The 17272-nt window shown below is 35.6% G+C and overlaps 1 protein-coding gene across 1 annotated transcript; it reads right to left on the bottom strand.

The window, feature by feature from the left end:
- Nucleotides 1–15657: 15657 nt before the first annotated feature.
- LOC113766882 (hevamine-A-like) lies at nt 15658–16589 on the bottom strand. The gene has a single exon (XM_027311047.1). The coding sequence runs from the start codon at nt 16587–16589 to the stop codon at nt 15693–15695; it is 897 nt and encodes a 298-aa protein (XP_027166848.1). The 3' UTR covers nt 15658–15692.
- Nucleotides 16590–17272: the final 683 nt, after the last annotated feature.

Below are 17272 nucleotides of genomic sequence, written 5' to 3'. Positions count from 1 at the left end.
TAGTCCTTATGTATGATTGATTAGTGCGCAATAATTAATTATTCATATAGGCTATTTTGCTAAATAGAGGTAATTGAATCCGTAATTGTTCGTTATCTCTATCTTAGTAGCAACTGGCGTAATTGGGTTTATGTCAGGGGAGCATATGATCTAGTTTAAACAAACCCTCGTAGCGTGTTTGTTGGTTAGGATTGGGCCTTTCTAATTATTAATGCAATCTAGAAATTAAATCCTACGATCGTACCTAGGGTTATTTTTGGGTTAGAGAAATAGTTAACGGTCGTACCTTAGCTATCGAGAAATTAAAGAAGGGTTGGTTGTTTATCGCGTACATGACAACTATAACTAATCTATTAATAAATGTGGAATTATCTGTGAATCAATGATCAGTGCCTGAACCATTTCTGAAGTGTACCATTGGCTAAAGTTTTCCCTTAATTATTTCTCTTAATCAATTATTTTCTGCAGTTAATTTATTTAGTTAGCATTTAATCCAAAACCCCCCATACCTTGAACTCTAGAAGAAACGAATTATCCCTAGTCCCTGTGGATTCGACCCTACTCACCGCTATATACAAAATCTGTATTTTTCTCGAATAGGTATTTATTATTGCACAGATTCGGCACCTGTCAATTTTTGGCGCCGTTGCCGGGGACTGGTGCCTGATTAATTTATTTCTTTTTGAGTTCATTTTTTTTATTATTTTCCTCTTATTTTTTTATTATATATATATAGTTTATGACTGCTAACATTCCGTATTTTGGTGATAGACTGGATTTTATTTCTAGAAAGGGTTATGAAGCTTGTGCTTTTTCTAATGATCAATGGGCTGCTACAAATTGTGAAACTTATTTTGCCTCAGATCATTCAATCGACATATGCCATGCATTTCAAGATGGTCTAAGTGCTCCAATAGATACTTTTGGAAATTTTTCGCCTCAATATCAAACATGGTATGACCCTATTTCAAACGGGTATGATCAAGGATGGTGGGATGATTCCAATTTTAATTATGAACAAAGGCCAATAGATTTTCAACAGCTAGAGTTTCAAGAACCGTCATCCATGTCAGGTATGTCTCTCGAAGAAATAGTTGAATCACTAGCTACTAACACATATCTAATTCAACAGGAGACACATCAAATTCAACAGGAGGCATATCAACTATCAACAACAAGAGACAATGAATTTTCATCAGGCGACAATAGATTTTCATCAGGAGGTACAAGCGAGAATGCGTAACCTGCCAGATCAAATGGATCAATTGACATCTAGGATAACGCAATTGACTTCTCGAATGAGTGAAGAATTGCCCTCACAGACTATTATCGACCATGAGGAAGATGAGAGTGCAATTATCCTGACGAATGACATGGTGCTGCGAGAATCTCAAGAAGAAGGATCTAAAAATGCAGTTGAAAAGAAAGTTGAAGTGCAAGACATGAGACCCCAACATCAAATGGTTCAAGTGAATGAATCCAGTGAACAATCTCCAAATGCGGTGACATCTCCTCCATTCCTTAATCAATATTTTCCTAACTCATATTCTTTAATTCCTGTTAGTGAGATTGATTTTATTATACCAGACGATTTTGAGTTTCATGACAGGAATAAGTTAAGAGTTGCGATGGCAAAATATTTTGAACCAGTAAATGCTCATGATGGGGGGGTGAGGGAAGAACTAAGGTCGTCGTTACCTGTTTGTTTGGCGCCATCTACTAATCCATGGAAGACCGTATCTCGTGTGTTCAAAGATTACTCTATTTACGAGGGATATCAGGACTACATAGAAGATGAAGCGCTGAAACGAGCTACACGATTTTATCCTCCCTGAGCAAAGATGACAATGTCTAGCCAAAGACATTAAAGAAAGGCGCTACTTGGGAGGCAACCCAAGACTATTTGTTTCAGTTTTCATGCGTTTTTGAAGTTTTAGTTAAGTGTTAGTGTCAATTAATAGTTTGATGTTTGGTGACAGGGAATTAGCAGTTAGACGTGCCCACGCCAGGTGGTCACGCCTGAGGGAAAGAAATTTTCGTTCAGGATCTGCGGACTCTATAGCAGTTAGACGTGCCCACGCTAGGTGGTCACGCTAACGGATCGAGAATTTTCGACGGATGGTCAAATGACTAAGGGCAGTTAGGCGTGTCCACGCCTGAGACAGGGGTTGCTGGTTCATCTTCAAAAAAAAAAAAAATATTTTTTTTATTTTATTAAAAAAGAAAAACATTTTTTTTAAAGTAATTTCCAATTCGGACGATTCACGTTGGAGTAATTTTGAAAAAAAAAAAAACATTTCCCTTTTCTCTTTTCTTCTTTTTTTCCTTCTTTTCTTTTTCTTTCTTTCTTTCCTTCTTTTCTTCTTTCTTTCTTTCTTTCTTTCTTTCCTTTTCTTCTTCTTCTCCGCCGCTCCCCTGTTTCCCTCTGTTTCTTTTTTTTTTCTTTCACGCCGCTGCCGCAGCTCACGCTCGTCCCTCCACCTCACTCACCCTCGCCCGCCTCCAGCGTCATCCGCAACCAGAGCCGCCGCTGGCCCCAAGCTCCGCCATCGCCACCACCTAGCGAGCAATAGCCGCGCGTCGCGCCTCATCCTCCCTGCAGCTTGTCGACACCTACCACCAGCTCCACCTGCGCGCCGCGGCCCCTTCTCCCTCGTGCGCAGTTTCCGCCGTGAGCTCAGCTTCCACCGCCATTAGCATCACCAGCACGCCGCGGCCATCATCAGCTCCGCCTCACCTCACGCCAACCTCCAGCAGCTCCATCGCCGCCACCTCCTTGCCGCGCGTCACCACCTGCCCAAAATTGGCAGGTGGAGGTATTCCAATTTCCACCTTAATTAGTAGTTCTCTGGTCCTTAAATTGCTGGAATTTGAGTTTTTGTTTCTTGGGTGTCTTGATGGATACAAGCAGGAGGTGATTTGGGCATTTTCTGGGGTTAATTTTGGGTGAAATTCAATTTATTTGCTACCCCATTTGGGGGTGCTCTCTGGTATTGATTATATTGTTGAATATTATTTGGGTTTTGACTACTTGAGATTTCTATTGCATCTGGGGGATAAAATTTGATGACTTTTGTGCCAGTTTATTTGTTTGGAAATTGTTGGGGGTAATTTGGGAGTTACTTGTCAATTGGGTCCCGTGTTACTCTCTGCCATTTAGTGGTACTGATTGGTGTGTTTGGCTTTATCACATGTCTTGGGTTGGCCATTTGATTTCAATTTTCCTTGTGCATGCACCAGTGGTACTGGTTGAGGTTTTTTGCCCTGTGACTCACCAGTGGTACTGGTTGATTAATTTTAAAGTTTAAGTTCTTGCGGTTGAGTTGCTGCCATTGAATTTAATTCTTTCCTGTCTGTGTACCATTGGTACTGGTTGCAGTGTTGCTTTCCATTTTCTTAATCCTCTGTGCTGGCCTGCCTATTTGATTCTTGAGTTTTGGTGCCTATTTAACTGTTACATTGTTTGGGGTGATTTTCTGGTATTCATCGAATTGTTGGACATTATTTGGGATTTTGGCTACTGGAGACCCCTATTGCACCCTTAGTTGAGTAATTTTCTGGGTTGGTTTGTTGAATTAGTATTGCCATTGGTTGACTCTAAGTACCTTGTTTGGGGAGTATTCGGTTTTGTGATTTCAATTGCCTAAGCTCATTGGAGCACTTGCCGAGATTTTGAGTTGCATGATTTCTGCATTGACTAATATTCGGACCACCATTGCTTATTGTTTGTAATAGCTGCTTTGTGAGACTTTCGCCTAGTCCTTAGGTGCCTGAAGTTTCCATTTTCTTGATTGGGGTGGCCGTTTATGTTGCTTCATTATCCGAGGGAGGCACCAGTGGCTATTAAATTGTTATTGTTTTGAATTTGCTAAGTGGCCTCTCCCACCGATGGCCTCTGATGCTCAGTGGATGAGCGAGTAATGCATATCGCCAACCAGGTGGCTCCAATCCCTAGAACCTGGCGCGCTATTTCCACCTGAACCGCCCCTCTTTTGATGACTTCAGGGAAGTACCGTTGCCCTTCTCCTTCCTTCTGCTTTTACATTATCACATTGAGGGTAATGTGTGAATTAGGTGTGGGGGGGAGATCAGTTGGGGTGCTAGTATTTTTGTTTTTAGTTTCTAGGGGCTTTTCCTTTATTTTTAGTTAGTTTTTGCCTATTTTTCATTTATTTTATTTTATTTTTCTTTCTAGTGGTCAGTCCTTAAATGAATACCAAGTTTTGATGCTGGATTGTTGCCTCTAATTATGCTATTGCCAAGTTTTATTAATAAAAGGGTATTAAATTAATGTGGTTGAGTTCATGAACATCTCTCTGGTGAATATCGGTAATTGCTTGAATTTTCTAATTTTTGGTTAACTTTTCTAGGCATAGGGAATGATTGTTGGCATTTTTCATGTGAATTGGTCCAATTATTAATTTTAGTTCTCCATGTTTGGAAATTTGAGGCTGGCTGCTGTTATTTTTGTGATATTTTCTAGTTATTGTGGTATGTTATCATAAATAAGAGGTGACTGTACTCCACTAGTTGTTACTACTGAGTAACCGGGGATCTTCACCTAAAGTGTCGATTCTCGCGTCAAAAGGTAGTAGTTACTATGAGTGCGTGGTCCCGTAGCAATTAGAGCTGAGTAACCGGGCTCCTCCATCTATCAAATGTTGGAGTTCGCGTCAAAAGGCTCTAAGGGCTATAGACTAAGTCTTTTGTTATTCAAAAAAAAAAAGGAAAAAATAAAATAAAGATTGTGTTAGTATGTGAATAAGTCAGCTTGCCAGTTTGTGATCTTAATGTCGAGATTTTGGTTAATAGTTGGACCATTTGCTGATAAATGTGAGCAACCATTCCTTTTTCTTAGATTAGTTTGCTTTAAATTGGAAAGTTGGTGGTTGGGAAGCTAACCGGAGTGATTTTTCTTGGATCTTAACTGTGATGCTTGATATATGTTTTTCTGGGTATCTTGGCAATATGATAGTTAGAGCAATAGCCATTGTCAAATTTTGGTGTTCAATTGCTGTTCTTATGCTTGAGGGCAAGCATGATTTAGGTGTGGGGGGAATTGATAGGGTGTTAATTGTTGGTTATTTTATTGTTAATTTTCCCCTTTATCCTTGCCAAATATTGTTTTAATTATTAATATTTACTTATATTTGGTATTGGACTCAATTTCAGGAAGTGAAACAGAAAACTACAAAAATGAGGGACTTTTTGGAGATAATTGGGATTTCAAACAACCGGGCCCACATGGTGCTACAAAGAGATTGCATTTCCTTTGCTGATTAGGAGATTGGAGTCCTACGGACAATAGGAAACTAAAAGCAAGGAATTCGGTAGAGCCCCACTTTTGGTTTGATTCTCAATTCCAGTGGGGACCACAGGGATAAGAAGCTTTAGTCATTGTTGGCTTTAAAAAGGAGACAAACGTACAGAGAACTCTTATCAATCAATAGTTTTAGTTTAGGCTTTTAGCATAGTTTTAGATTTCTTTTCTTAGCTCTTTCGCATGGTTGTTCTCCATTAATGGAGGACTAACCTCTTAATTCTAGTCAAGGGGACAACTGAAGACTTGGTTCAACAATTACTGTGAGATCGAAATTATTTTAATCGCTTCCTCATTTATTGGTATTTATGTGTTTCCTGTCTTTAATTGTTATAGTCCTTATGTATGATTGATTAGTGCGCAATAATTAATTATTCATATAGGCTATTTTGCTAAATAGAGGTAATTGAATCCGTAATTGTTCGTTATCTCTATCTTAGTAGCAACTGGCGTAATTGGGTTTATGTCAGGGGAGCATATGATCTAGTTTAAACAAACCCTCGTAGCGTGTTTGTTGGTTAGGATTGGGCCTTTCTAATTATTAATGCAATCTAGAAATTAAATCCTACGGTCGTACCTAGGGTTATTTTTGGGTTAGAGAAATAGTTAACGGTCGTACCTTAGCTATCGAGAAATTAAAGAAGGGTTGGTTGTTTATCGCGTGCATGACAACTATAACTAATCTATTAATAAATGTGGAATTATCTGTGAATCAATGATCAGTGCCTGAACCATTTCTGAAGTGTACCCTTGGCTAGAGTTTTCCCTTAATTATTTCTCTTAATCAATTATTTTCTGCAGTTAATTTATTTAGTTAGCATTTAATCCAAAACCCCCCATACCTTGAACTCTAGAAGAAACGAATTATCCCCAATCCCTGTGGATTCGACCCTACTCACCGCTATATACAAAATCTGTATTTTTCTCGAGTAGGTATTTATTATTGCACAGGTTCGGCACCTGTCATGAAATGTGAGGGACTATGAATCAAATTATGTAAAAATTTGATTTGATAATTTTGCCCTTAAAAAATGATCACATGTAAATCATGTGGTGGATTCCGACAAAAACTAGTCGGAAACCTAGATAGGGACCAAATTTGGTCAATGTGAATTTGTAAGGGACGTAAAATTACACTTTTAAGAGTGATGGACAAAAAATGTCATCTTCTAAAATGTGATGGACGTTTTGAATGATTTTTCCTTTAAATAATGAAGATTGGTTCCGTTTGAATTAGATGTTTTTTAGGGTGTTTTTCAAAAACAGCACTGTAGCATTTCGAACATGAAAAACAAGTACTATACATATCTGCTATTCCTTTCCCTTTTAGACCAATCATTTTGACTTTTGTGCTTTTTGATAAAAAATTTTCATTTATTTTTTGTGGAAACGCAAAAAAAAAAATTAATTATGTATAAATCAAAAAAATTACTAATTTAATTATTGGCACTTTGCTCATACGTTGGAGGACTGATAAGAAAGCCGTGAAGAGTTGGTATTTTTATTAATGAAAATTTTTCCCGTAAATGGCCTGCTCTTTATGGCTTTCCTTCATTATATGATCAAAGTACCATACTTTTTTGTATTTATCACGAATTCACATATTGTGACTGTGAATTAAAAATTTTTCGAGATCGTATTTTCATTAATTAGTCTTTTTTTGGTACTATCGTTAGTTTGAATGAAAAATTTAGTTGCACGGTGTTTGGGAGCAACTTCTAAAGTAACTATATAATCCTAATAATTCTTATAATTGCTTAGTATATTTATGTCATGGGTATATATTGTTGGTATGTTGTTATTAATTTTATTAAATTGTTTGGTATATTAGGTGCAGAAAATTATAGTTTCATAATTTTTTAAATGTAATAAAGCAGTGGGGAAACAATGCACAGTGAACGGAGGAATTGAAGGGGAAAAAGGCTGCATCCGGACATGTCTTGTTTGGTTTATCTCCATGCGCGTTACCATTGCAACATAACGGTCCGTGAGCTCCTATTTTACAAATACACGTGTCATGCTCTGAAGAGCTGCCTATGGTAGAAAGGTTCCTACGATAAAGGTATCCATGCCTTAATCAGTTTCTTTTACTTTTTTTTTGGGGCCCCTCTTGCAGCTGCAGTAGGTCAATAATTCTGATTTTCTGTCCACTAATTTTAGGTTGAATTACATATAATCCCTCTGTAGTTTCGTCTATGGCCATATGAACCTTCTATGGCTACAAAAATGTTCACTTCATCCCTTATAATTTTATGTAAAGTAAAAATTTGACAAAAAATAGCCAATGTAACGTCGTTAACTAAAATACCAATAGTGCCCTTACTTAAATGCTAAATCAATCGAAGACTTAACTATTTTGTACAAATGCATAGGAAGATTACATGGATAAATGCAAAAATCACAAGAGGTAAAGTGGATACTTATACAAATCATAAGAGGATTATATGGAGATTAAAATGTTATCATACGAGCTTTTAAAGTGCATTTGGTATAAATGTCGTAATTGATTCTATATTACGTATATTTTTCACTTTGCATAAAATCATAGAGCGATTATGTGGTTATTTTGAAACATAAGAAAGGGCCATTTGGCAATATATAAAATCACAGGGACTTATAAGTATCCCTAATTTTATTAAGATTTCGGCCTCTGATGGCAACATAGCACATGATCTTTTTAGTGCAGCTGGAAATTCTACTACTTTTTTGGTTTCCTTTTTCTTTCTCCGAAGTCTGCTGGGAAAAATTGTGAGCGTTGATGGCTGGATAGTGTCTTAAGTTTGTTGATTTGTAGACTGCAAATGCACTGCATAATATTAATTATGCTTTCGGCAGTATTGACAGAGTCCTTGGCAATTTTCAGGATGAAAATCTAATTAAGCCGGACTATGCAACTTTAGGAAAAGTCTATGGTTCCTTTAAGGAACTATTCCCTCAGTTTCTACCCTTAAGTAATGATAGAGGTTCAATTTTTAAATGGTTGAAAAGGTTGCCATTTAAGGGTCCAAAACACTTAAATCACCATCCAGCAATAACTTTAACTTAAAGGTATGACAAACTTATTTCAATCAATTCAAAAGATTGAATTGGAGAGTTTTTTTCCTTTTTGTTTTTTTGGGCTGGAAAGGATTGTTGCTACTAAATATGCTTTGTCTGGGTTGAGATGTTGATAGCAAAGATGGCAAAAGCTGGTCTAACCACAAACTATTTCCATTCTCCACTTGCAACTAGATAAAAATTTAACCATATGTGCAAGAGAGAGAAGATAAACAAAAGATAAGTTTAGAACCAATTAAAGATTAAAGTTCACAACTATGTCCCCTTTTTTCCTTCATAAGATTACTCCTACTGAATAGAAAGCCATGTAGGAGATCTTACTGCTTTGCATTAAGATTAATAAAGATTCAGAAATATGTCCCAATTTGAAGATTGTGATATTGTACTAATTTGCACTTGAGACAAGATTTGAGTCTTTCAAGTTTTAGATGATAATAAGCTTCCTTAGAAGTAGTTTACAGCAAGGTTTTACATACCTTGCCGAATTAAAGAATAAAAGACAAAGAGGAAAAAAAAATGAGTTATTCAATTGGCAGTACGTTAATTTTAAAAATAAGAAATTTGACCATTACATTTACTTCCCTTGAAAAGTAAAAATGACAGTCTTTAAACTTCATAAATTTGTTAAACACACCTGGTGCCAAAAAAAATCTTCTACCCCATTGCAGTTTTTTTTTTTGTATTTTTTTGTATTTTTTTAAAGACCTTTCTTTTGCCTATTCAAAACTTCCTTTGCCATCGCTCGTAACCACTTATCCAGCACAAATAAGGGGTGCAAGCATAAATATTAAAAATGACACGGCAACTAATTAATAATTGTCATAAAATAGAGTTTGGGGGCATGAAGTGGAAATGTATGACAAACTAGAGGTAAAAATTGAATTTTGTCCTACTGAATGTGTGCGTGTGTGTGTGTAAATACCCACTACTAAAATATTAGACTTTTTAACATATGGTATTTTATGTGGCTAATGTATGATAAACTGTTCTTTTTCAATCTCTAATTGATAAATTTATGTATGTTATGGTAAAAGATATTGGCTCTATTTAGATTGAGTTGTTTTTCATAGACAATGTAACAGTAACATACTCCAAAAACACCATGAAAAACACTTATTCATACAATTTCAAATACAACTTATAAAAAACACAACAAAAACTTTTAAAAAAATCCTACTACCTTTTTTTCTTCCACCCACCACCACTTAACACTCCCCTCCTCCCTTCTCCATCGTCACTACCACCGTCACCACCACCCCTTCCTTTCTTCCTCTCCTCCTTCTATCCCTTTCCCTTCCTAACCCCTAAACCAAGGTTAGTATTGAAAATGCCCCCTTCTTTTGAAGAGGAAGTAGGCTCACATTTCTATTGGCAAATGGGGAACTGATTTTTAGAATTTGCTATATTTCACTCTTTAATTTTATTTAAACTCTTTGGTATGTTTAAGCAATTTTGTCATATATAGATAAAAGGGTCATTATTGACCATTCATGCAAATTAAGAAGTGAATAGAGTCCAAAAGTTTTCTATGTAAATGGATCACTATACAACAAATAAAATTTTCAAGTTACCTATAGTGCAGATAGTAAGATGTTCTATATCTAAATTTTCCTTTTCGCAGATTCTAGAGATGCAATTGTACATCAAGAATTGTTCCCTCACCTGAATGTTTTTTGTGGTGCAGCATGGAATCCAATTACTTCTAATTCCAAACACAAGAAAATGGCTCATAGGCATAGTACATGATGTGAAGGTGAAACCATCCCTCATCTTTTCTAGAATTTAATGGTGTAACAACTAGCAAGCCCATTTGATTCTTATTTCTTACAATCTGATTTTGAATATCACGTTTCTTATTGAACATAAGTATAATTATCCCTTAGGATGTCCAAATTTTTTTTTTTCCTTTTTTTTTCTCCAATAAAAGTCTGATGAAAAGTAAGAATTTGAAAAGGTAATTTTTTATATTGGTGAATAAAATCACAGAACATAAAGCCTTGAAAGGTACAAGGACCTTTGAGATGTTATGCTGTCTTCTAACTTAAGTCCTTTCACCTAGATTGTACCATGTGTGGGTGCGCGCATATATATATATATATAGAGAGAGAGGCACACACATCTCCCCACACCCTTTTCACTTTCATTATCAAATTTTTTTTTTGAAGCAAAAAAGAGGTGAAACTTAAAAAGCCGGAAGGAATACAACAATTTGAGTCCAGGACTTTTATATGCAATTGCTGATTTGGCATATATATATACTCCCCATCATCAACAATTGTAAAGCCCCTCATCATCCTAGTTGAGGGAGGGTTTTGGTACAACTAAAAGTAGTAAGCACACAGTGCAATGAATGCCCATAACGGGTCAATCTGTTTATTTTAAAATTTTGAAATTATTCACCACAATTTGATTTACACAGTTATTCAACTTATATGCAATCATAATTAGGGTAAATTACACTAACCTCCTTTGTCCATTTCTTGCTTTCATTTTTCCACCAACAATTTTTTTTTTCTTTTTGCAACTTTAAAATTAACTACCCATTACACATTATTTAATTTTACATTTAATTTTTTGGTGCAAATCACTAGTTATGGGAAATTTACATACACTAAATGGTACGAAATCTAAGAAGTGTGCAGCTCAATTTTAGAATGTGAAGAGGGTCGGCAAGTGTAAACCTATCATAATATCTCTCCTTTCTTATCTTGGGTTTTGCACTAACAAGTTTCGCAGCAAAATCGCTACGCTTGCGGGAATTCACAGGGCACCGTAGTGCTGCAGTTAAGTACACTTTTTTGCCTTGTTTGCTGTAATATGCTTGAGCCAAAGTACCATAATAAAGATTGAATTTGATTTGCCCCCTAAAAAGTTGTTCCGCAAATAACCAGCCACTTGCTTAGCCAATTGATAAAGAATAGCTCCCGGCGCCCCAGCCAATCGAGAGCATAACCTCAATTCCTTGGCTTTGACACTGGCGAATGTTGTTGCCTAATTTTTGACAGCCCACAGATGAAGGCCCACAATGACCAAGCTAAGTTCAGCTTAGGATGTTAACAAGCTTATAGAATCCAGAGCAACATGTATCGCTCAAGGAGACTTCCCTTTCATCTTGGCCCGAGTAGACCACAATGATTCCACATTCTGAAGTCAAGACGAGGGAAAAGATTTTAGAGGCTATTAAATCAATTGAACAAACTTTGAGATTCATCATTTGGTGGAATATGGCTTGTGAAGGCTAGAATGAACCATGGGAATAAGGTTTGCTCTTCTTATAGAAAGGGATTTGAAGAACTCTTGGGATGGTTGGACGAATTTGGATCCTCCGTTAAATTTTTAACATTACACTCTATCAAGAACAGAATTTTGGGAGGCAAAAACTAGAACCATTCAAAATTCTCAAGCCAAAATTCTTATTACATAGGAAATATTATAAATTCTTTTGTGGTGTCTTTTGGATTATTTTTGGGGGGCGGAGGAGGGGGTGATAGCGGTTTCCCCTCTCCACAGGTATGGTTGCGCCAGTGATTATAGAGAGATGCTTGACTAGAAAGTTGGAAAACCCAAAAAGTTGGCAATTGACTTGCAAAGTAGCTGAACTAGAAATCTGGAAAAACCAAAAAAAAATTGGCACTTGACGTGACTGATTTAACTACATGGTTTTACACGATGGGCTAAGGTAATGTGCCTTTTTTCTTTCCTTGCAGCTGCATTATGCCGAGAATTTTTAGCTTATTTGTCCACTGATTACTATTATTATTATTATTATTTAGATTTCAGCAATCTAGAGTGAGATCTTGCATTATCTACTTAGTAGCTAGAAAGACTGCTTACTTTGTCCATTTCCTTTTTCTGTAACCGAGACACATCTAAGCATGAAGTGCATATCCACCAAGGGAAACTAGTCAAAAAATGATTGACAAAACTTACAAGAACTTAGGAGGTGCCATTCACACTCTGAAAATGGAATCAGATTCGAATGATAGGGGAATGATATCAGGGTGAACATATTTTTCAGTGAAGTGTTAGGTCTTTAAAGGGGAATGATAGATAGGGCCTTCCAGGCAACATTAACAGACTTCTTGGCAATCTTCATGAATGAAATACAATTTAGATATATTAATACATGTAGGATTGAATTTAGGAAGCTGGAGCAGGACTTTGCAACTTCAATTAGTCTGGAAGATGCATAAGCAAAGCACTATGTAAAACTGTACAGAATGCTAGTTGAGAGGATAGTTGCTTATACTGAAACATGGCTTTATGCCCTAAACCATTTCAAGAATGCAAGTTGTGTGGACTAGGTTGAGATGCTCATAGCAAAGATGGCAAAAGCAAGTTTAACCACAAACTATCTCCACTTGTAAAAAACTGGAAATGAATAAGAAAAGATTCAAAGATATGTGGAAGAGATAAAATTTTAGGCGGTAAATTAGCCTTTTAAAATTACATGTATAGGGAGAATATTTCTGCAGTCTTACAGAATAATCTCCTTTCAATTCTCACCTGAAACACACTTGAGCTATTTCCATGGATGCGCCATTTTGGCTTATTTGAAGCAAACTAGTAATACTTCAGGTGCACATGGTCATATTATCCCAAAATTAATTCTTTTGTCAAATGTTGATTGTCAACATCGTGTTACAATATTTGCATATTTTTCATCTTCTTTAATTTTTTATAATAGATTATTTAAAGTCAAAGATCTAAAGATTTTAACACCTCTGTAGGTTGTGAGGATAACCTACAGCTTGAACTCCGACATACAAATACTGAAAGTACCATATTTTATCAAGTTAATTGTATATCCACAATATCATTACATTTGTTGTGTGATAAAAATTACAATTTGTTATACACAAAACAACATTGTTAAAACTCAAACAAGGGAACAATAAACAATGTCTATAAAGTGCAGTAAAGGCTTAAATTTTAAATCAATTTCTAGAGGGCTTCAGCGTAAATTAATCGGCGAGCAGTTCATGTCATTCCTAGTCACAAGTTGTGATTTATAAACATAACTACATAGATGATTGAATGAAAGAGCAACTACTAACCACGTAAAGGAGTGTTTTGAAAATCGGATCAGACTGGGCAATTCGACTGATCAAACTGTGAACAGGTCATGCCTCTAATCCGATTCAATGAATAAGTCAAAGAATCAATTGAACCGTTCAAATCCAGTTAAGAATTGGTTGAACTGGTAAAATCGGGAGGTTCAAACAGTTTTTATTAGAATTTCATTTTCTAAAATAAATATGTTAGTTTCATTCAAAATTTTTAATGTCAAAATAAATTTAAAAAATTTATTAAACCTTTGAATCAAGGTTGAACCAGTTGAACCGGTCAAACCGCAAAATAGGAAGGTTTTTCGGATCACTCTTCGGTCCAAATTTAAAACCATTGACATAGAGACCGACAAAGGGATAACCAGTTCATGTATTTGAATGGGTTGATGTTATTGTCAATGCAATAATCTTTTAGCCAGAGCAAATATTTTTAAAAATGAAGAATGAAAAAATTCATTTAACAAAATGTGAACAACATTTTGAACAATTTTCTCTAAAATATTTGTTCTTGTAAAGATTAGAACAAAGCTTACTGTACTAATTGGATAACTATAAAGAAATGCATTACTCGTTCTTGCACTATTAATATAAAATATTTTTCTACACTTGTAGTAGATGCAAAACACATCACCACTATTCAAATTTGAATTCTCTCTCTCTCTCTCTCTCTCTCTCTCTCTCTCTCTCTCTTGTATTGGCATGTATTTTGTCTCAATAGTATATTAATAAAATAAATTTTGAGTGTTTAAGAAAGTGTAAGAAAGATTAATTCGAGAAATTAACTTTAAATAGGTCAAGGGGTGCGGGATAGGCAAGAGAGAGACGCTAGAAGTTAGGTTTGTATAACTTGAAGCAGTTCAACTCAAATCAGATCTAGTTAGGTTTGTATCATATTAATTACATTAGATGGCACTTGCTGTTGCCTTTTGATTTAAGGAAACCCGCATGAAATTAAACTATAAAATAGGCTGGCTCATCATGTTCCTTGTCCATTTATAACCCATATAAATGGATCGGACTTAAAATCATAACGAACTTGCCATTGAATCAATCCGCCAACGTTGGTTTTCTCCCATCAGTGTAAAGTTGAAATTAAATTGAAATTGGAAATCAATTTAGATAAATCGCGTGGTTCATTATTTTGTTTATTTTCATACATGGCATAAAATCTTAAAAATAAATTTGTAGTTAACTCGAAAAACAAAATTAGTTTTTTGTGTCATTCGTCATTTATCTACTCTACTCTTACTCTAACCTAATTTAGGGGAGTCAATGGAAATTAAACCACCATCGAACCAGACGGGTGCACTCGCACCCGTATGGATTTAAGGAAACCACATATTATGGGAAATGATGGGAGGTAAGGTTTGAACCCTTAATCTCCCACCCACCAAGACTCAAAAAACAAAATCAGTTTTGGTAATCGATTTTCTCCATCTTGACTAATTAAATTAATATTTAACACTTATATCATGTGATTTATTAAGTTAATTCATACCAACACAAAGTAATTACTTATAAACTTTAAAGGCATGCTATTACATGAGTATTATGACATGTATCTATATAAATTGTATATGGCATTAACTAAGCACACAAACATATTTCATAATAAGTAATAAAATATTAGATGTTATTACTACTTTATCTATATTGCTTGCAATTATGTAGTTTTTTTGTATGAGAAAGTTATTAATGTAAATATTCACAATTGATGACATAGTGAATAATCAATAATCAATTCGTTTATGTATATTTGCGTGTATTAGTAATAAGTTGTAACATAGGCATATAAATTATTAGGCATAAGAATAAACAACACCAATATTATGTATGCAAAAAAAAGTAAATAAGATTCAAATTTTGTTTAAAAACAAAAACCAAAATCAAATATTTGATACCAAAAATTTGGAATTGGATTTTAAACAAAATTGAATTGAATCAAATGTATCGAGATTGATTGACCAAATTCAATTTAATTCAACAGGAGATTCTATTAACTTTATTGCTGCTCGCCCCTATCCAGATGTTAATAAGCTCTAGCTCTTTATTGACTGCTTAAACTAAAATGCTAGATTATATAAGTAGAAGGACAATTATTGGTGTATCATTGATAAGAAGGGGTTTAGTGCTTACACAAATAACATACTCAAGCAGTAGTAGTAATAACATGGTGGCTTCATTATTAGGCCACATTATTCTTCTGTTTTTTATTTAGTAATAACATGGTGGTTTAGATATTAAACTTAAACACTGCTCTTCACAGCAGAACTATAGCCGCTCTGTTTGTCATAGTATCGATCGTAAAGCATGATCCCACCATATTTTGATGACCTTTTCACAAGTGGCAGGACCTTTGATTTTAGAACTTGTGGTGGAACATAACCATTTCGAGCAGCCGCCGTTGAAGCTGGCAGTCCAACAAAAAACTTATTTGCTTTTATGGAGGATGTCCACTTGTTCCAAGAGTTTTTGAAGTTGTTGGGACTGCTAGAAGTGTACTCACAAGAAGGATTATTGTAAAACTGGATCCACACGTAATCGAAGAGTCCAGTACTAAGTGCGGTATTGAGGTTCCGATCAGGAAATGGACATTGTGGTGCAGCAGTTAAGTACACTTTTTTACCTTTCTTGCTGTAATCAGACAATGCTCTTGCCAAAGTAGCATAATAAGATTGGCCTTGGTCATGTTCAATATCGAAGTCGATACCATCCAAAACAGCATCACCTAGTGGTCTTGATTTTGATTTGCCCCCTAAAAAGTTGTTCCACAAATAATCAGCCACTTGCCTGGCATCATTGGCTGATGATAAAGAATAGCTTCCAATACGACCGCCAATCGAGAGCATGACCTTAATTCCTCGCCTTTGACACTGGCGAATGCTGTCACTTAATTTTTTACAGCCCCCAGATGAAGGGTCACAATGACCAGCTAAGTTCAGCTTAGGAGTTCGCCCGTTGCCAAAAGTTGGGAGGAAGGCTATGTTAACAATCTTATATAATCCAGAAGAACATGTATCACTCAAGGTGCCTTCCCTTGCATTTTGGCCCCAATAGACCGCAATGATTCCACATTCTGAAATCAAGAAAAGGGAAAAGATTATAGAGAGTATTAAAGCAATTGGACAAACTTTGAGACTCATCATTTGTTGGAGTATGGTTTGTGAAGGCTACAATGAACCAAGGGAATAAGGTTTGCGCTTCTTATAGAAGGGGATATGAAAGAACTCTTGGGGTGGTTTGACGAATTTGGCTCTTCGTTAAATTTTCAACTTTACACTCTTTATTACACTATGTATTATAGGTTTGTGAAATATTAGAGCAAGTGCATCCTAACACATAGGTAATAGGGAGTGTAACACCAAAAGTGTATTAGAGGCGGCAAGCTACGTTGGCGGCTTTTCGACTGACAATTCTTGATCAAAGTTTGTGATTGTAGAGTGAAATTAACAATGGCGATTGATTTGTAATATGAAATTGGATGAATGTACTGATTTTGAAAAAAAAAAAACTTTTGAATGATTTGATTAGTATTAATCTATTAATTTAGTATTTATATATATTGCATTGATGTATATATTGTCCCATTCAATTATGATGAATAATTGTTGAGGTTCATGATCTATCTCTCACGCATTGGTGCAAGATCAGCGCAAGGTCGGCTCGACCGATCTCAACCGTTAAAAACTCCACTGCAGTTCCTGAGGACCTCGATCCTAGTGCAAGCGCTTGCGATGTGTCAAGTATGGATCCATATTCAGTGTTGCACTAATTTGAGCAGGACAAATATGGAATAAGCCTGGACTAGTCCGTATAAATACCCATA

The sequence above is a fragment of the Coffea eugenioides genome, chromosome 3 (assembly GCF_003713205.1).
Source record: "Coffea eugenioides isolate CCC68of chromosome 3, Ceug_1.0, whole genome shotgun sequence".
Lineage (NCBI taxonomy): Eukaryota > Viridiplantae > Streptophyta > Magnoliopsida > Gentianales > Rubiaceae > Coffea > Coffea eugenioides.
This window is presented reverse-complemented; position numbering and strand designations above follow the sequence as displayed.